The following is a 21,574-nucleotide window of genomic DNA, read 5'->3' on the forward strand; positions in this document are numbered from 1 at the left end:
TTTTAATCTTGGGATAACTGGATAGAATAATGTATTCTCTCAAACTCTCTGGCCCATAGTAAGTACTTGCCAAATGGTAGCTATTTATTAATTGGGAAATTAGGAGAATGGGAATGAAGAATCTGACTCCATTTCTGATTGACTGTTAAGAGCTTTCAAGCCCTTCCATCCCCCCTCACCCTTCTGCCCACATCAGACAAAGAAAGCCCTGATGCTTCCTTCTTGGGTGCCAGCGGGAAGTTCAAACCACTCCAGCCCTAGGCACACATAGGAATCCCCACCCCAGTTCAACCCTCTAACCACTGTAAAAGCTGAGCTGTCTCCATTCCCAGATCTCTCAAGCCACCTTCAGACCAGCCTGGGAGTCAGCCCTTCTCTCATCAGAATGCCTCCCTAATGTGACTACTTAACCTTTCCAGACCCTGTGGTGTTGATGTGATGTCCTCAATCTCGAGATTGATGCTGACTCAGAACCACATTTTGCTTTTGGGGTATCCATCATATCCCTATAAGTGGCCACAACAAACAGGCTAGACCCTGTTATCCTGTGGGGCCCTAGACAGCTACGGCAGGGATGATGGTGAGGCCATCTTTCCATCACTGTTTTTCTGTTATCACAGTTGCAATTACATTATAAGGTACTATTTTATGGCCATTTTTTATCCAATGGCTCTACTCCACTAATGTGCCAGGGCAAGTTTTTTTTTTTTTTCAAGATTTTATTTACCTATTTGACAGATCACAAGCAAGCAGAGAGGCAGGCAGAGGGGGAAGCAGGCTCCTCGCTGAGCAGAGAGCCCGATGTGGGTCTCAGTCCCAGGACCGTGAGATCATGACTTGAGCCAAAGGCAGAGGCTTTAACTGACTAAGCCACCCAGGTACCCCAAGGCAAGTTTTAAAAATTAAACAAGTGCTTTGTGATTAAGAAGTTTCCAAGGGTTGGCTTATTTTACCTTACGGTTTTTGCTTCTGAGCAGCTCTTGCATCCCTCTGGGGTTTGGGAATCTTTTCTTGTCCCAAGTGAAGTACCTTTTGCCCTCGGTATGCTCTATGTCCAGCCACATGACATCATAAGGAATGTCATGTTCATCAAATCCTGCATCCACGGCCTTTACATCCTGCTCATCCTCGTAGTTCCAGCGGCACTGATGGTACCCCAAGGAGAAGAGAGGGGGCATGGCCTGTGTGCCTAAAAGGGGAAGATGACAACTGAGCTGGCTACCACTACATGATTATTACATATTTGATAAACATTTCCTGAATGTGTACAGAGTCTAAGCACTGAGATTGGTACCCAGCATATCAAGGAGAATAAAACACAGTCCTTACACTCAAGAAAGTGACAATTTGGTTGGTGAGGCAGACATGTACATTAACTGCTCCACTCTGAGGTGTAACTGCTGTGTTAAAGGTAGCAGCCTAGTGTTATGGGAATACAGAGCCTGCAGTAAAGTGTGGAGTCTTGAAATACTTCATAAAGGTCAAATAGGAGGAATCTACTAGAGACAATGGATAGAACACTTAGGCACAGGGAATAGAAAAGACACAGACACAGAGGCAGAGAAGTACATGATAAGCTTCTAGGGTGGTTACACTGTGAGAGAGACCAGTAGAAGATGAAACTGGAGAGGGTCAATTTGTAAGGGGCTCTGTAGTTCACTCTAGGAATTCTAAATCTCTTATGGGAAGTTATCAAAAAGTTTGGTAATATGTAACCTTAGCAGGCCTACATTTTAGAAAAATTAGTGAGGGAGCAGTGTTGAGACTGACTTAAAGGGAAAGAGACTAAAGGCAAGAAACACTCAAATTATTATAAAAACATTTACTCATAATATGGAGGACTCTGGTCAACCACTTGCCTTTATCTCCTTTCCCTCCTAAATTCCCAATAAAATCAGAGTAAAAGAAAGAAAAAAAAAGAATAAAGCTACAAGAACAAAGAGAATGAGAGAGGAGTAATTTCAACAAAATTTTAGAAGGCAGGGGAGGAAAGGTAACCACTGATCAAAGTGAGGGAAGCTCTCACCAGAGTGCTTGTGAGGCAGAGACTGATGAGAAGAGATCACCCTGCTCCCAGCACACTAGCAGATGGGAGACCATTCCCGACACGCACCCCACTTTCCAACCCCAGTACCAGAGTACTTCTAGGCAGAACCTTATTCAAATCCTTGAAAATTAGAAGGCCCCACATATAGAAATACAATAAAAACATTTGAGAAAACATGGACAATACAAGAAAACAAAATAAATATCAAAATGTTATCATCAGGGGCGCCTGGGTGGCTCAGTGGGTTAAAGCCTCTGTCTTCATCTCAGGTCATAATCTCAGGGTCCTGGAATTGAGCCCTGCATTGGGAAATCTCTGCTCAGCAGGGAGCCTCCTTCCTCCTCTCTCTTTGCCTGCCTCTCTGCCTACTTGTGATCTCTGTCAAATAAATAAAATCTTAAAACAACAACAACAAAGTTATCATCAGTACCTTCGATGAGATAAAAAAAAGATACTGCACCCATGAAATAAGACTAGTATAAGATATTGGGAACAAGGAATAATCAGAGGATAAGAAAAAGTATGAAGAAATTATAGACATATAACATAAATGGAAGGTCTAGAAGATAAAATTGAGAAAATTTCTCAGAAAACAAAAAAGGGAAATTATCAAATCTGTACAGTATAAAGTAAAAAGGGAAGGGAAGAAATTGTCAAAAGAATAATGATTGCTTTCCAAAACTGAGGAACACATTTCTCAAGACTGATAGAATCCACATCTAATACCCAATACTGTAATTATTTTAAAAGATCCACATAAAGGCATTTTATTGTCAAATTTCAGAATTTCAGAATATCAGAAATTTCAGAACACATTTCAGAGAGATCACATACAAAGAAACAACTCAGAGTGATTTTCAAGCAAGAAGATAGAAGGTAAGATATGTCTCCAAAGGCAAAGGAAACAAAAGCAAAAATAAACTTTTGGGACTTCATCAAAATCAAAAGCTTCTGCACAGTAAAGGAAACAGTCAAAAAAACAAAGAGGCAACCCATGGAATGGGAGAAGATATTTGCAAATGACCGTACAGACAAAAGGTTGATATCCAGGATCTATAATGAACTCCTCAAACTCAACACACATGAAACAGGCAAACATATCAAAAAATGGGAAGAAGATATGAACAGACACTTCTCCAATCAAGACATACAAATGGCTATCAGACACATGAAAAAATGTTCATCATCACTAGCTCTCAGGGAGATTCAAATTAAAACCACATTGAGCTATCACCTTACACCAGTTAGAATGGCCAAAATTAACAAAACAGGAAACAACATGTGTTGGAGAGGATGTGGAGAAAGGGGAACCCTCTTACACTGTTGGTGGGAATGCAAGTTGGTGCAGCCTTTTTGGAGAACAGTGTGGAGATTCCTCAAGAAATTAAAAATAGAACTTCCCTATGACCCTGCAATTGCACTCCTGGGTATTTACCCCAAAGATACAGATGTAGTGAAAAGAAGGGCCATCTGTACCCCAATGTTTATAGCAGCAATGGCCACGGTCGCCAAACTGTGGAAAGAACCGAGATGCCCTTCAACGGATGAATGGATAAGGAAGATGTGGTCCATATACACTATGGAGTATTATGCCTCCATCAGAAAGGACGAATATCCAACTTTTGTAGCAACATGGACGGGACTGGAAGAGATTATGCTGAGTGAAATCAGTCAAGCAGAGAGAGTCAATTATCATATGGTTTCACTTATTTGTGGAGCATAACAAATAACACGGAGGACAAGGGGTGTTAGAGAAGAGAAGGGAGTTGGGGGAAATTGGAAGGGGAGGTGAACCATGAGAGACTATGGACTCTGAAAAACAATCTGAGGGGTTTGAAGTGGGTGGGAGGTTGGGGTACCAGGTGGTGGTTATTATAGAGGGCACGGAATGCATGGAGCACTGGGTGTGGTGAAAAAATAATGAATACTGTTTTTCTGAAAATAAATAAATTAATAATAATAAAAAAAAGAAGAAGATAGAAGGTAAAAGAGACATGCCTTCAAATTCTGAGAGAAATTTTCAATCTAGCTAGCCAAATGATCAATCAAAGGTGAAGGTAGAAAAAGAGATGTTTTTGTACCTGCAAAGATGCAAAAAGTGTACCTCCAATGCACACTTTCTTAGGAAACTCCCAGGATGACAGCTGTGCAGGGAGCCCAAAGAGAACCCCAATGGGGGCAGGACAGAAAGATCTGGGAAGGAAGTCTCTGGGGAGTAAAGTGAAATGAATACAATATGACACTCTTGAGTATTTGAAAAGTATAAGCACTAAATATTGAGTCAAGCAAAAATGAAGATGTAACTGTAATGATATTGGGAAAGAAGAAAGAGCAATCTGATTGAGTTAAATCCTCATCAACAGATAATCTATAAACTTAAAACTTGGCTTTCCTTGGACATGGTGGTATATCCACAGTTTCTGAAGCATTTTCCTATAAACTAGGCTTAGAACAGTGTTGAAGGGCCCTGTAGGGGGGCCTTCACAGTACTTTTTCCTATATGAGTGTCTTTACATATCTATAAATTTTCGGTCATTTCTTCCATCAAAGTTGGAATCAAATTCTTCCTCCTCAATACAGGCTGGATCGAGGGGCTTTTAACAGAATGCAGCAGTAGCAATGCTGCGTTACTTTTATTTGTAACAGCTTTATTGAGATATAACTCACATATCACAAAATTCAACCGATTAAAGTATACAGTTCAATTTTGGGGGATATATTACACTACCATTTTTTTAAAAGTGGCAAAAATATATAATACATAAAATTGGCCATTTTAACCATTTATTTAGGCCTTTTAAATTTCTTTCAGCAATGTTTCATAGTTTTAATCACCTACTTGGTTAGACATATCCTTAGGTAGTTTATTCTTTTGGATGTTATAAAGAGAATTGTTTTCTCAATTTCTTTTTTAGATTGTTCATTGCTGGTCTACAGAAACACAACTAATTTTGTGTGATTACAGACCCTGCAACTTTGGTGAATTTCTTTATTAGTTCTGGTAGTTCTTTGTGGATTCTTTGGGATTTTCTAACATCTTGGATCACATCATCTGTGAAAAGAAATAATTTTACTTCTTCCTTTTCAATTTGGATGCCTTTTATTTCTTTTTCTTGCCTAACTTCGCTGGCTGGAATTTCTAGTACAATATTCAGTAGGAGTGGTGAAAGTGGGCAGCCTTGTCTTGTTTCTGGTCTTAGGGGAAAGCTTGCAGTCTTTCACCCCTGAATAGGGTGTTAACTGTGGATTTTTCATAAATGCCTTTTATCATATTGAGGAAGCTTCCTTCTACTCCTAACCTTCTGAGAGTTCTGATCATGAAACAGTGTTGGATTTTGTCAAGTGCTTTTTTCTGCATCAACAGAGATGATCTTTACATCTTTTAAAGATTAAAACGCTTTAGTGCTAAAGCCAGTGGTATGTTTTAATGGAGAAGAGAACATAGAGAAGTTCAGGTTGGGACACTGATTGTCTGAGATGAAGGCAGAGAAAGCCCACAGCTTAAAGGGTCTGAGGAAAGCAAATGGAGAGTATTAAGGATCAGAGAGTAGAGCGTTCTAGCTCCAGGACATTTTACCAAGCTGAATGGGATGAAGGTGGAAGGAGAAACGTTTGCTTCTGGAAAAGCTTGGGTAAATTGTGTATACATTCTATATGGGTGCAACAAATATTAACTTACAGTGATGATACATAGGAGAGGGGAATTATAATGGGATAAGAGGCTGGCGCTTCCACATGCAAGTACCTGTAAGGTATGAATACTGCTTGAAGACGTCAGAAGGCGTAGGTCCCATCAGCAGAAAGACATCAATGATTCCACTCTCTGACATCCAGTGCACATCAGTTCGACATCTGACCTTTTGCTTAGCTGCAACAGGGCCCATCTGGGTTACCATGTACTAGAAAAAGAATGGAATGAAGTTCTAAAGAATTTCCCTCATATTGTAATATTTAAGTATCATCCATAGGTAAGTAACAGGTACATATTATTAACTTTCACTGATTATACTGCAAAAGCTTTGGTGGCAGAAAATTGTCACTACAAAGTCCAGAGCTAGAACTACACTGGTTTTGTTTCTTACATAAGCATGGCATACAGTCACGATCCATAAGCTCACCTTTACTGCAGGTTCTGTATTGATCTCCACTAGAGTTTCAGAGGCATTGAGCCAAAAAATGCCTAGAGTTCTACCTAGTTTGTGGGCCAGGAGATAAGGCACTGAACCATAAATGCCCATTTTGTCATGTATTTTATATCCATAGACGTCCAGGTTATAAAGACGGTAAGCATCACCATCACTGAAACACACAAAGATGGACTATCAGCAGTTATAATCACAAATATATTATTATCAATGAATAGCATAGCTCCAATCTCCCCTGCAAACACTTGAGTCCTATGCATCTTTCAAGTCTCAACTCTTTTTTTTTTTAAAGATTTTATTTATTTATTTGACAGACAGAGATCACAAGTAGACAGAGAGGCAGGCAGAGAGAGAGAGGAAGGGAAGCAGGCTCCCTGCCGAGCAGAGAGCCCGATGTGGGGCTCAATCCCAGGACCCTGAGACCATGACCTGAGCCGAAGGCAGAGGCCCAACCTACTGAGCCACTCAGGCGCCCCTCAAGGCTCAACTCTTAACACTTCCCTAACCCAAATATGGTTAATATGATTCCATCCTTTGATTCCTTTAGCCTCCCCTCTTGTGACAATTGGCATGCACGGTCTCATATCTTAGATATCTCTTCCGAATATCTCTCATGAGGTGAGGACTGTTTCCTGTGACTTCTCCACAATAGCAAAAACAGAGCAGATATAATTGGCAAATTTTGTATTTCTCCATTGCCAGAACAAAATGACAGTCTCTTAACATGCTTCCACAGTGCTGAGTAGGGAAAGATGGGGAACTGAACTGGGGTGGGGAGGCCAAAGCTTGGCTTGGTGTGTGAGCAGCACAGTTTCTGATTCGCTTGTGACCATGCGCACCTGTTGACCAGGTGTGCAAACAGCATCTCAACCCAGCAAACTTGATCAGACTCTTCTTTTTGGTTTGGATTCCTCTCAGTCTGATACCTCTGGCATTTACTTGTCAATAGTATTAGTTTGAAATGATCTCCCTGAAGGAATCAAAGGTGACATGAGATGCCACACTTTTCCATTCTCTGGCTCACTGTCCTTTTTTGGTAGGAGACTTTTTCTAGGTCAGTGATTTTCACAGGATATTCTCTCAGGTTCCACAGAGAGGCCTTGAGGAGTGAAAGCAAAAGCTGGGGAAGTGGTGTGATGAGGCTATCTCCCTTATTTTAACCACAATTGTTCCATATTTTTATTTCCTCTGTATATTTTAGGTTCAGCATTACAGTTTTTATAATGTTCAATTTTTTGCCAAAAAAAAAGTAAGATAAAAATTAAGAACCACTGCTCTTAAAGATCTATAAGCTGTATCAAGGAGGAAAAGGCTAGGCACATATTGGCCCAGGCTCAGACAACTCAAATGTTTTCCCTTCTAAGTTTAACCAGAGCATCCTATAAGAATTTTTCACTTTACCTAGTATTTTTAAGTTGGTGTGAGTCTGCATGTTGCGGGATCCCGTAGAGATGCTCAAATCCATGCAAGGAGAAATCCAAACCAATGGAGGCAGGACCTATAGGGACCAGAATACTGAGTTTTGCTTCTCTGTGGGACAATTAATTAAGGAGACTCATTTACCTGTGACTAGGGATCGAGAGACCTGAACTTGGCCTGATCAGTTAGCAAATCACGTGTGTGTTCTTTCTCAATTAGCAATAATCGCGCCTCGGATAAACCTCATTGGCTACGATACTGCCACTGCGCAAAGCTTGTGTGCCCTTTCTATAAGATATTATATTCAGGTACTGTGGGGATGCAAACATGCACAAGGCAAAGTTCTGGTCACTTAGTAGTGTTTCTTTAGCTATGTGCTGAAGTTCTTCATGTCCTCATTTATAGTAAATCTCCTTTCTATCCGTAAAATACGACTATGAAGTTTAAAATTTTTTTCTAATCTAAATTTTCCTAAAATGTATTGCATGCTTATTTACATTAGGAAACAAAGGATACTGAGCAATTTTAATCTTCACTATATAAAAGACTGGGTGTCCTCTTACGATCATTTATTCTTATTGCATATAGGGACAGTAATGTAAAAAGAATCAGAAAGATCTTTCCTGGCTCCTCCCTGTGATTGTAGATAGGTAATTTTTTTTTTTTAAACCAGAAACAAAGTCCTTTATTTAACAATTATTTTAGAGATATGGGGAAAAATGCAAGTAACTAGGAGAAATAAGAGACTTAAATTCACTCTTAGGAAAAGTAGTGGATGTGAAATGGTCCTTATTTAAAGGATTTATGGAAAAGGGGTACTACAGAGAAGGTAAAAGAGATTATGATGTTACAGAAAGGAAAGCCCTATGGCCCCCCCTACTTAAACATTTTGGACATGTTGTCAGTCCTAGGCTGACTGACATTACCCTAGGCTATAGATCCAGATGCTAGAACAGAAATTCTCAAGGTGTTAGGGAAGAGACAAACTCCACCCCCACCCCCACTATCACTAAATCTAGTGAGAAATGTCACAGATGGGCATGTGATAAACATGTGAATGATGGGGAGGCCTGGAGAAGGTTGAGAACCAATGGCTTGAAATATTGGAGCTAATGAGCTCTAGAACTTCATTTCTCATCACTTGACTCCAATAAAAATAGAATGTGAAACTTGTGGCTGTCTGATATACTAAGCAGTACTAGCAGTGTGCTGACCTAGGCCCCTAACATGAGATTATCAACTCCATGAGGCCTATACTTCTCTTTCATTCCCCACAAAAGGTACACATTCACTCTTTCTCTGTTGCAGTGCATTACTGAAGAATAAAGGACCCAAATCTGAGATTTCTGTTCCCCCCTTATAGAAATCACTTGTTTGGGCCAAGGCTCAGGGACTTTAGGTAGCAATATTTAGCCATTTTTGGCAAGATCTGTTTTAATACTACAATTTCAACTTTACCATTAACTTTGATATCCACAAATTTTCCGAATTTCTCCTCCCATAGGCCCAGATCGTCTTGGTCTTCCTGATGGCATAAGAAGAGCAAATTGAGTTTATATACTGCAACAAATGTGGTTACCACAACAGCACATTTTATTTGGATTGTTAAAAAACTAGACTGAGAAAATGAGTATCTTTTAAAAGACCTGTCTGTGATGACAGTATATTTAACAAATTTGATCTGTGTTCTATATAAATCCCAGCAATCATCCTCCTCCTTATGAACTGGAGCTGACATGAATACGATTTTTTATTGTGGTAGACTAGACATAACATAAAATTTACAATTTTAACTACTTATTTTCCACTTTAACCAGTTTATTTATTTTTTTATTTTAAGTAATCTCACATCCAACATGGGGCTTGAACTCATGTCCCTGAGATGAGGAGTCACATGCTCTACCAACTAGGCCAGCCAGGACCCCCCACCATTTTTTTTCACGTACATTAATGTCACTTTAACAAGTTAACTTTAACAAGTTAAAGTGACATTAAGTACATTCACATTGTTGTGCAACTATCATCACCATCCATCTCCGGAACTTTTATATCCCAAACTGAATCTCCATACCCATTAATGAAAAACTGCCCATACCTTCCACCCCCAACTTGTGACAACAACCATTCTACTTCCTGTCTGTATGAATCTGACTACTGCATATACTGCACATAACTAGAATCATGTAGTATCTGTCCTTGACTATTTTTGCTTATTTCACCTAGTATCATGTCTTCAAGATTCATCCATTTTGCAGAATGTATCAGAGTTTCTTTCCTTTTTAAGGTTGAGTAATAGTCCATTGTATGTGTATACCATATTTTGTGTGTGCATACATCTGTCAATGACCCTTGGGTTGCTGGACGGCTTTTGCCTTTTGGCTACTGTGAATGATGTTGCTAAGAATACAAGCATACAAATGTTTGAGTCCCTGCTTTCCCTTTTGGATATATATCCATAAGTGAAATTGCTGGACCATATTGTAATTTTATGCTGAGTTTTCTGAGTAACTGCCTCACCATTTGACATGAGTATCTTTACACAGTTCAAAATGATGTGAAAGCACTTTGAAAAACACAGTCTTTACAAGTCAGATTTTTAAAATTCTTTTTTTCCCTTGTAAACATGTGAGGCAAAAAATTAGAATCAAATAACTTGAGTCCAAAAGCAAATGTTTTGGATGAGATGAGTATTTCCCCGCCCTCCTTCAATTAGCCAAACCAAATGAGAAGTCAAGACTGCTCAGGTTCAGAGTCTTTTGATGCAGAGCTAATGAATTTTCTCTGCTTTACAAGTTTCCTTTCTTGGCTTTACAAGTTTCATTCTTCCTCTCTGGTAGAATGAAAAAGTTTGCTAGAAATTGTATGTGTGTGTGATGCATGTTTCTTTAAAAAAACAAAAAAGAGCCCTTGCACATTTCTAGGTGGTTTCTTCATAATTATAAGCTTCTATAAAGTGAGCCTCTGTTTGTGTGTGTGTTTAAATCACATCTGAATTCTTAATGTAGGGACTATTTTCCTTGAGTCTGTGGATGGGCTTTAGAGTTTGGGAACTCCTTCAAACAGTATGAAAATTTTGTTCTACAGAGATGGTTCATAGCTTTCACCAGATTCTTGCAAGGACATCAATTACACAAAATCACTAAGCTATCTAATTAGAGGTCTCCCCAAAGCTGACTGGACATGTTACAAAACTGTGTAAGGCTATGTCTTAGTTGTCCTTCTCTATTTGAAAATGGGAAAAATATTCTCTTTCATATTCATTAGCATGGGTCAGTTTTCAAGAGGAAGAAGCATGTCCTTACTGCACTGGAAATATTTTTTTTACCATTCCTGGTAAAGAGGTCAGGGGTCCTTTGAAGATGCATGTGGCTTTGGATGAAGAGATTATTTCTGGAATGCCCATTTCCCATAATTTAGCTAAAATAATCTTTTAAAAACAGACACCAGACCACATATCTCTGCTGCTTACAACCTTTCCATAGTTTTCCTTTGCCCTTAGTCCAAAAAGTCCAAAAAGGTCAACAAGACATCAAAGAATGACAGCTCCAGGTAATGGGGGACTCAGATTTATTTAACAATACATCATCAATTCCTCGAACAGTAACTGGCATAGAGGAAATACTCAATGAACATTTGTTGAATGCAAGAATTATTACAAGACTTGCCACAGAACTGCCCTCCCTATCTGTCTGGCCTTGTTGCATAACACCTTTACCTTTGCTTTTCTTTCTCCCACTAAAAAGTATATATATTTTAAAAATTTCTTCAGATGTGCTTCTTCCTACCTCAAGGTCTTTGAATATGAAATTCCCTCTACCTGGAATATTCATTTCCCACCTTTTGACTAGCTAATGTATCTTCATGCATCAGTTTCAGTTGGAAAACCATTTCCTTTAGGAGGTCTATATTGAACCTCGTCTTGGTCAAGCTCCTTGTTATATTCTCCTACAGCACTCTTCTATAACACTCCTCATGCTTGTACTTGGTCAGTGTCTATCTTTCCCCTTAGATGCTAAGATTCATAAGGACAGGTTGGGATTTGTTTTATTCACTGCTCATCCTTCTTGCTGAGCTTAATTTTTTGAGCTGGCACAAAAGCAGACACTGAGGAACTACCCATTTTATGAACGAATAAATACATTAATAAACAAAGGAACGAAAGAATGAGATGACAAGTTGAGCAAAAGAGATAGATGGTCCCGTATTTATGCAGTAGAGTGTTTATCAAGTACCGGCTCTGAGAGGAAGGGGAGAACAGAACTGTTGTATTCCACATCATGATGATGATGGTGAAAGAGATTTTAAAAAAGATAAATCGCTCAATCTAGATTACCTGAGAAGTGTCAGCTGATGTGTCCTCCTTATTTTCTTTGGTAGCTCTGTTTTAATAAAAATAAAATTGTTTCACTCATGGGAAGGTTGACAGAATTTTGTTCAACGATGATTTTAATTTCTAAATTTTGAGGACCGATTAATTATATCTTTTAACTTATTAAAAATAATGTCATTACAAAAATAAGTTTATGAAATCGAACATTTATGATGAACATCAATCCAATAGCTTGGTTTATTAAGATGTATTTATATTTGAATAAATATAAATGTATTATACTTACATATAATACATTTTTATACATTAAATGGTGTTCCTATTTTTTCTGTGAATTGTCTATCCATCTGCATTATGTGTTAATTTTTTTAGTGTAAAATAAAGTATGAATATGGAAGGGTATATAATGTAAGTTCAGAATTAAAGAATAATACGAAAGTGAACAACTGTGAACCCACTGAAGCAGCAGAGATGACTTACTCCTTTGGAGTTTCTGTGTGCCCTTCCTCAAATGTATTATCCACCTTCTTCCCCCGCACTTCAGAGGTAACCACTTTACTAAATTTTGTGTGAAACCATTCCCTTGCTGTTTTTTATAGCAGTCCCACAAGTGTATGTATGAGTCCTCAAACATAGATTTGTATTTGCCTTTTAAAAACTTTCAGAGAGATGTACTGTAATGTATTTTTTTCACTTTTTGGAGAAATCTTGTTTTAATCTGTAATGTTTGGATGATGTTGAACATCTTTTCATGTGTTTACTTGCCATCTGTATATCTTTTTTTGGTAAGACATCTGTTCAGCTCTTTTGCATGCTTTAAAGTTCAGTGTTCATTTTCTTATGTTTAATTTTAAGAGTTCTTTGTATGTTTTGGGTAGCAGTCCTTCATCTGATGCATCTTTTTTTTTTAAAAAATATTTTATTTATTTATTTGACAGAGAAAGAGAGAGAGAGAGATCACAAGTAGGCAGAGGCAGGCAGAGAGACGGGGGGAAGCAGGCTCCCCGCTGAGCAGAGAGCCCGATGTGGGGCTCGATCCCAGGACCCTGAGATCATGACCTGAGCAGAAGGCAGCGGCTTAACCCACTGAGCCACCCAGGCACCCCCATCTGATGCATCTTTTGCAAATATTTCTTAAAAGTCTGTGGCTTGTCTTCTCATTTTCTGGACATTGTCTTTCACAAAGCATTAGTTTTTAATTTTCATGAAGCCCAATTTATCAGTTATTTCTTTCATGGATCGTGCCTTTGATGGTGTATTAAAAAATCATTACCATACCCAAGGTCATCTCGGTTTTCTCCTATGTTATCTTCTAGGAGTTTTATAGTTTTGTATTTTACATTTAGATCTCTGATCCATTTTGAGCTTATTTTTATGAGGTGTAAAGTCAGTGCCTAGATTAATATTTAAAATATGTTCTTTATTCAAGTATAATTAATAGACAGTGACATATTAGTTTCAGGTGTATAGTATGTTTTAACGCGTCTATACATTACTCAGTGCTCATCACGGTAAGTGTACTCCTAATCGCTTTCACATATTTCACCCATTGCCATTCCCACCTCTCCTCTGGCAACCACTAGCTTACTATATTTAAGAGTCTGGGGGTGTTTTTGTTTTTGTTTCTTTTAATTTGTTCATTTGTTTTGTTTCCTATATTCCACATATGAGTGAAATTATTAGGTATTTGTCTTTCTCCGATTGACTTATTTCACTTAGCATTATTCCAGTTCCATCCATGTTACTGCAAATGGCAAGATTTTGTTCTTTTTTATGGCTGAGTAATATCCCACTGTGTGTGTGTATATATACCACATATACATAATATACATATATATACCACATTTTCTTTATCCCTTCATCTATGGATGGATACTTAAGTTGCTTCCATATCTTGGCTATTGTAAATAATGCTGCAGTAAACATAGGGGTGCACACATCTTTTTTTTCTTTTTTAAATAGTGTTTTGTTTTCTTGGGTAAATACCAGGAGCCAACACCATTTATTGAAGAGACTGTCTTTTCCCCATTGTATGTTCCTGCTTCCTTTGTTGAAGATTAATTACCCATATATGCATGGGTTTATTTCTGGATTCTATTCTGTTCCATTGATCTGTGTTTTTGTTTTTGTGCCAATACTATACTGTTTTGATTACTATAGCTTTGTAGTATACTTTGAAATCAAGGGACATGATACCTCTAGCTTTGTTCTTTCTTGAGGTTGCTTTGGCTATTTGGAGTCTTTTGTCGTTCCATACAAATTTTAAGGTTATTTGCTCTATTTCCGAGAAAAATTTCATTGGTATCTTGATAGGCATTGCATTCAATCTATAGACTGCTTTGGGTAGTATGGATATTTTAACAATATTAATTCTTCTAACCCATGAGTACATGTGCTGTCTTCAGTTCCTTTCATTATTGTCTTACAGATTGTTAGAGTTCAGGTCTTTCATCTCCTTGTTACCTTTATTTGTAGGTATTTTATTCTTTTTTTTTTTTAAAGATTTATTTATTTGACAGAGATCACAAGTAGGCAGAGAGGCAGGCAGAGAGAGAGGAAGAGAAGCAGGCTCCCTGCTGAGCAGAGAGCCCGATGTGGGGCTTGATCCCAGGACCCCGAGACCATGACCCAAGCCGAAGGCAGCAGATCAATCCACTGAGCCACCCAGGCGCCCCTCTAGGTATTTTATTCTTGATGCAATTGTAAATGGGATTGTTTTCTTAATTACACTTTCTGATAGTTCATTGTTAGCATATAAAAATGCAATAAATTTCTGTATATTAATTTTGCATCCTGCAACTATAGTGAATTCATTTATTAATTCTAGCATTTTTAAAAAAGATTTTATTTATTTATTTGTCAGAGAGCGAGCGAGCGAGCGAGCGCACAGGCAGACAGAGTGGCAGAGGGAGAAGCAGGCTCCCTGCTGAGCAAGGAGCCCAATGTGGGACTCAATCCCAGGACGCTGGGATCATGACCTGAGCCGAAGGCAGAGGCTTTAACCCACTGAGCCACCCAGGTGCCCTGATTTCTAGTTTTTTAACATTGCAGTTGAAAAGTATGCTTGATCATGATTTCCACCTTCTTAAATTTATTGAGACTTGTTCTGTGGTTTAATGTGTGACCTAATCTGGAGAATGTTCTATGTGCACTTGAAAAGAATGTATATACATGCATATATGTGTGTATAAAGTTCATCTGGTCTAATATGTCATTTCTTGTTGGATCTTTCCTTTTATTATTACTATGTGATGGTCTTGTTTCTTGTTACAGTCTTTGTTTTAAAGTCTGCTTGGTCACTTAAGCTAAAGCATATTCTAAATGCACTACATTTTTATTCTTCCCACACCATGTTTTATGTTTTTGATGTCATATTTTCTATCTTATTGTTTTGTGTATCCCTTGACTAATAATTGTAGGTTTGATGCCTTTTTTTTTTTAAGATTTATTTACTTGAGAGAGAATGAGAGAGAGAGAGAAAGAGAGCGAGAGAGAGTACAAGAGGGGGGAGGATCAGAGGGAGGAGCAAACTCCCCACTGAGCAAGGAGCCTTGATGTAGGACTTGATCCTGGGATTCCAGGATCATGACCTGAGCTGAAAGCAGTCGCCCAACCAACTGAGCCACCCAGGTGCCCCTGGTCTAGATGGTTTTATTATTTTTGTCTTTTTTTTTTTAAGACTTTATTTTTGACAGAGAGAGAGAGAGCATAAGTAGGGATAGAGGCAGGCAGAGATGGGAAGCAGGCTCCTCACCGAGCAGAGAGCCAGGGCTCAATCCCAGGATATTCTTCCCACACCATGTTTTATGTTTTTGATGTCATATTTTCTATCTTATTGTTTTGTGTATCCCTTGACTAATCATTGTAGGTTTGATGCCTTTTTTTTTTTTAAGATTTATTTACTTGAGAGAGAATGAGAGAGAGAGAGAAAGAGAGCGAGAGAGAGTACAAGAGGGGGGAGGATCAGAGGGAGGAGCAAACTCCCCACTGAGCAAGGAGCCTTGATGTAGGACTTGATCCTGGGATTCCAGGATCATGACCTGAGCTGAAAGCAGTCGCCCAACCAACTGAGCCACCCAGGTGCCCCTGGTCTAGATGGTTTTATTATTTTTGTCTTTTTTTTTTTTTAAGACTTTATTTTTGACAGAGAGAGAGAGAGCATAAGTAGGGATAGAGGCAGGCAGAGATGGGAAGCAGGCTCCTCACCGAGCAGAGAGCCTGGGCTCAATCCCAGGATGCTGAGACCACGACCTGAGCTGAAGGCAGAGGCCCAAACCACTGAGCCACCCAAGTGCCCCATTACTTTTGTTTTTTAACCTTATACAAGCTAAGCAGGTGGTTGAACTATACCTTTATTAGACACTTATCTTTACCAGTGAGATTTTTTTCTTTTATAATTTTCTTATTTCTAGTTATGGACTTTTCTTTTCCATTTAAGGAAGTCCCTTTAACATTTCTTGGAAGGCCAGTTTCATGCTGATGAACTCCTTTTGCTTTTGCTTATTTGGGAAACCCCTTATTTCTCCTTTAATTCTGGGGAATAACCTTGCCAGGTAAAGTATTCTTAGTTATAAGTCTTTCTCCTATCAGTACTTTGAATACATAGCATGACTCCCTTCTGGCCTATTAAGTTTAGGGGTTTCCTTTGTATGTAACTAGTTTTTCCCTTGCTGCTTTTAAGATTCCCCCATCTTTAACTATGGATACTTCTACTGTAATGTGTCTTGGGGTGGGTCTTTCTCTGTGCTTTCTGGACTAGGATGTCTATTTCTTTTACCAAATTAGAGAAATTTTCTGCTATTATTTCCCTTTTTAAAGAAAACTTTTATTTATTAGAGAGAGAGAGACAGAAAGAGAGAACAAGTGGGGGGAAGGGCAGAGGGAGAGGAAGAAGCAGACTCCCTGCTAAGCACAGAGCCCAACGCAGGGCTTGACACCAGCACGCTGAGATCATGACCCAAGCTAAAGCCAGATGTTTTAACCATCCAGGTGTCCCCATTATTTCTTTAAATAGGGTTCCTGTCCCTTTCCCCCCCCTTCTCCTGGGACCCCATAAAAGATGAATGTTTGTATGTCTGATGTTCCAGTGGTCTCTTACACTATCCTCATTTAAATTTTTTTTTCCTTTTTGCTGCTCTGATTGGGTGATTTAAAATACCCTGTCTTCAGACTGCTGATCTGTTCTTCTGCATCATCTAATCTGTTGATTCCCTCTAGTGTATATTTCACTTCAGTTACTATATCCTTCAGTTGCTGGGTTCTTTTAGTATTTTCTACCTCCTTGTTGAAATTTTCGCTGTGTTCACTCATCCTTCTCCTGAGTTTGGTGAGCATCTTTCTGACCATCAGTTGCTTATCTCTGTTTCTTTAGTTCTTTTTCTGAAGTTTTGACTTGTTTTTTTCATTTGGAACATATTCTTCTGTCTTCTCATTTTGCCAAAGTCTCTGTTTCTATGTATTAGGTAGATGAGTCACATCTCCTGATCTTGAAGGAATAGCTTTATGCAGAAGGTATCCTGCAGGCCCAATAGTGTAAACCCTCTAGCCACCCCAGTCAGGTGCCCCAAAAGTGTTCTCTATGTGGGCTGCATGTACCTTCTTGTAGTGATTGGGTTGCAGTTGTGCAGACTCACAGATGAGTAGGACATGACGGTCTGTGAGATCTAACTTTGACTGCTGTGGTCATGCTGGTTAGTGGGGCTAGCCCATGAGAGACCTGGTTCTGACTGTTGTGGATATGCTGGTGTGTGGGGTTGGTCCCTGGCATGGCTGGCTGTGAGGCTGGGTTATGACAGCTATGGATACACTGGTTGGGTGGGGCATGTCTCCTGCGTGGCTTGCTAAGAGGTCCAGTTGTGACTGCTATAGGTGTTCTAGTTTGTAGGGCTGGCCCTCCTGGGTGGAGGTGCTTAGGAGGGGTTCTGGTCCTAGCTGAGGCTCCCTGCTCCAAGTGCTGGGGTTGAAGGCTGCATAGGAGGAACTCTGATGCTAGCCAAAGGCACCCACAGGGAATACCAGGGTGCAGAGACACTTGGGAGAGGCTACAGGCTGGGAGGTGGCTTGGGTGGAGCAAATTTGCAGGGGAACACTGGACAGGGTGAGTGGTGCTCTAGCATAGTAGATACAGAGTGCCAGAAATGACACCCACCAACCCTGGGCAAGGTAGAATGGTGCCCATAGTGCATCTGTCCCTGGAGGACATTCCAACAGATTCTTGCCATTCTGGCATATGCCCTAATATTAGTCAATGGACCTCCTTCACATGTAACGCAGGTGTTTTTCAGGTGGTTGCCTCTGTACTGGAACTCAAAGCCAAGTGTGATTGTGCACATGCCATTTGAGAGCACAGTCAGTTTTCTACCCTCTGACTCTCCGGGACATAAGAACTGTTGGTTTTCAAAGCTAGACATTATGGGCGCTCGTCTTCCTGGTGTAGCTTCCCTGGGATATGAGCCTGATGTGGGGCTCAGACCCCTTGTCCCTCAGGGCAGGCGTCTTCAGTTGTGAAAGTCTTTCCACTTGGGGGTTGCTGCCCCGGGGGTGTTGGACCTGACTAAATCATGTCTCTGTTCTTCTGACCCATCTGAATGTGGTCTTTTCTTTTTGTCCTTATTGTGTATGATCTGTTCTGCTAGTCTTTAGTTCCTTCTCAGAGATTGTTTTCTTTCCTTTTTTGGAGCCTAGTGTGGGCCTTGAACTCATGACCCTGAGAACAAGACATGAGGATATGTTAAGAATATCAAGTTGATGGGGCGCCTGGGTGGCTCAGTGGGTTAAAGCCTCTGCTTTCAGCTCAGGTCATGATCCCAGGGTCCTGGGATCGAGCCCCACATCAGGCTCTCTGCTTGAAAGGGTGCCTGCTTCCCCCCCTCCTCTCTCTGCCTGTCTCTCTGCCTACTTGTGATCTCTGTCTGTCAAATAAATAAATAAAATCTTTAAAAAAAAAAAAAGAATATCAAGTTGCAAAAATCTGGGAATCATTCTTATCATCAAGCCTGTTTATACTTGCACAGTTGAAAGATGAAATATCTGAGAACACTATCTCAGCAAATAAAGCAACCAGTTTTCCACGGCAATATATCAACTATTTAGGCAATTAGTAATCACAATCAGGTTTTCTGAAGATCTCTGTATGTCAAGTAATGTGCAAAAATACCTTTGCTCAAGAGGAATCTGCAGGTGCTCAAAGTACAGTTGGCCCAGGGAGTTTATGCTCATCACTACTTCTTCTTCAGACACCAAATCTATCTTGAATGGGTTTGCTGTGATATGATACTTCAGATCTCCTTTTTTGTCTGTCAATACCAGACTATCTGCATCCCCTGCACATGAAATAAGCCTAGAAAATAAAACAAGAGAAAAACAGGTTTACATGGTTCAATGTGATTCTCAATTTCAATTAATATGTAAATGGAGCACCTGGGTGGCTCAGTCAGTTAAGCTCCTGGCTCTTGATTTCAGCTTAGGTCATGATCTCGGGATTGTGAGGTCCAGTGCTGTGTTGGACTCTGTGCTGGGTGGAGTCTACTTGTGATTTTCTCTCTCCCCCTCTGCCCCTCCCAACCTACCCCAAGCCCACACTGCATAAACTCTCTCTCTCTCTAAAATTTAAAAAAAAAATTTAAATCAATATTCATGTGACATAGCATAGATAAGACAGGAGAAAGCAGCGACTGAGAACACAGGTTTTGGTGTCAGAAAGCCTGGATTGAACATAGCTCTATCATGCACTAGGTGCATAACTTCGGACAAATTAATCAGTCTACCCAGTTCTCAGTTTCCTCATCTGTAAAGTAGAAATAATAAAAGCAAGAACAAATAGAGCTTTTGGGGAGAATTAAATGAGATCACGCATGCAAAACACCTGGCAGTGACTGGCACATAATAAACACTCAATGTATCATCATCATCATTACCTTGGTCTGGACAGTCTAGTAACACTTCAGTGCACTAAACATTTTGCTTTTTTCTCTCATCCCAACCATACACTCAGAAACTAAGGAGATAACCTAGATTGGATTTTGACCCACTGAGTCCAGTGAGATGGAATCTCTCCTGACTCCCATCAGTCCCCAAGTTGATAGGTAGACTGTTAGGATATTCTGGATCCCCACGAATTCTGTAAGCTCAGAGGCAGCACTTAAAACCCCTCAGAGGTCTAGGTATTTCTTTCTTGGTGCATTGTCATTTTGATAAATGGTCACATGCCTCTTTAGGGAAGGTGAAGAGGGATATTTTATGTTCTTATTATATCCTTATCAAGTCCTTCTCCATGGGTTCTAAACCCCACTCCTCAAGCAAGATGCCTGGGCTCTGGAAACTGTCTGGAGTTGGGTGAGAGGTTGTATCTCACTGTTCATCAAACTGAGTTCCACTTTAGTGCATCTATTTTAGTCCAATGCATCCTTTGATTGGGTATTTTGGGTACCATACATATACTGCTGCACCTTATGGAAACATATTCACCTTATCTCTACCTACTAAATGCTGCTACTTTCATTCTGCCACCTGGAGTCTTATGGTCTCCAGTGAAATCAGGGAGCCCCCTGCCCTTTTTTTAAGATTTTATTTATTTGATGGGGCACCTGGGTGGCTCAGTTGTTAAGCATCTGCCTTAGGTTCAGGTTATGATCCCAGGGTCCTGGGATTGAGCCCCACATTGAGCTCCCTGCTTGGCAGGAAGACTGCTTCTCTCTCTCCCACTCCCCCTGCTTGTGTTCCCTCTCTCACAGTGCCTCTGTTAAATAAATAAATAAATAAATAAATAAATAAATCTATCTTGAAAAAATTCATTTATTAGAGAGAGCAAGCAGGGGGAGGGGAAGTAGGAGGGGGAGGAGGAGAGGGAGAAGCCAACTCGCTGAGCAGGAAACCTCCCATGACACGGTGCTCTATCCCAGGACCCTGAGATCATGACCTGCACTGAAGGCAGACACTTAAGCACCCAGGCACCCCTCAGGGAGCCCATTTTGATGGCATCATTTCCCACCATTATGTCTCGCTCACAAAAGATATTCACTAACTACAGTGTTTTCCAAATGTTCCATTACCAATTTATTTCTCAGTGAAGGGAGTATTTTTTGGATCCTCTTAGAGAACAAAATTAGGAGCTAGATGAGCTGTTGAGTATGATATATCCACTTCAACATCTTTACCTCCCTAAGTCTATGGATCATTTCTTCTACTCTGCCAAGGAATTTCTGGTATCTCAGCTTCATTCAGTAGAGTCCATAGCTGAACATAGATTATAATTAACCAGCCAAGCAAATAATTAGATCCACTCCCAGCTGTCCAAGCTAGCATATCAAATCTAGATTCTCTGGTACATGTACCCATGTCAGTAAATTTTTTTTATTTTTTTAAAATTTATTTGATAGAGAGAGAGATATCACAAGTAGGCAGAAAGGCAGGCAGAGGGGGAGGGGGAAGCAGGCTCCCCGCAGAGCAGAGAGCCTGATGTGGGGCTGGATCCCAGGACCCTGAGATCAGGACCTGAGCCGAAGGCAGAGGCTTAACCCACTGAGCCACCCAGGTGCCCCCCCATGTCAGTCCTAAAATTGTGTTCCTTCCTTTGGTCTAGGAGCCCCTCAGAAATTATTTCCATCCATATACCAGGTTTTTGCCGAGAGAAAA

At 40.0% G+C, this 21,574-nt stretch overlaps 1 protein-coding gene and 1 pseudogene across 6 annotated transcripts in view; both read right to left on the reverse strand.

Moving 5' to 3' along the window:
• GANC (glucosidase alpha, neutral C) overlaps nucleotides 1-21,574 on the reverse strand; it is a 72,148-nt gene that overhangs the window by 33,945 nt on the left and 16,629 nt on the right. For all 6 annotated transcript variants that reach the window (XM_044229573.1, XM_044229575.1, XM_044229576.1 and 3 more), the window contains 7 exons: nucleotides 19,098-19,280; nucleotides 11,945-11,990; nucleotides 9,070-9,136; nucleotides 7,594-7,690; nucleotides 6,166-6,346; nucleotides 5,793-5,946; nucleotides 954-1,189 (listed from right to left, as the gene is read on the reverse strand). In XM_044229573.1, the coding sequence (XP_044085508.1) occupies nucleotides 954-1,189; nucleotides 5,793-5,946; nucleotides 6,166-6,346; nucleotides 7,594-7,690; nucleotides 9,070-9,136; nucleotides 11,945-11,990; nucleotides 19,098-19,280 (964 nt within the window). The remainder of the gene's footprint in view (nucleotides 1-953; nucleotides 1,190-5,792; nucleotides 5,947-6,165; nucleotides 6,347-7,593; nucleotides 7,691-9,069; nucleotides 9,137-11,944; nucleotides 11,991-19,097; nucleotides 19,281-21,574) is intronic.
• On the reverse strand, nucleotides 7,762-7,887 carry LOC122894823 (annotated as a pseudogene).

Source organism: Neovison vison, chromosome 13 (genome assembly GCF_020171115.1).
Source record: "Neovison vison isolate M4711 chromosome 13, ASM_NN_V1, whole genome shotgun sequence".
In the NCBI taxonomy this organism is placed as follows: domain Eukaryota; kingdom Metazoa; phylum Chordata; class Mammalia; order Carnivora; family Mustelidae; genus Neogale; species Neogale vison.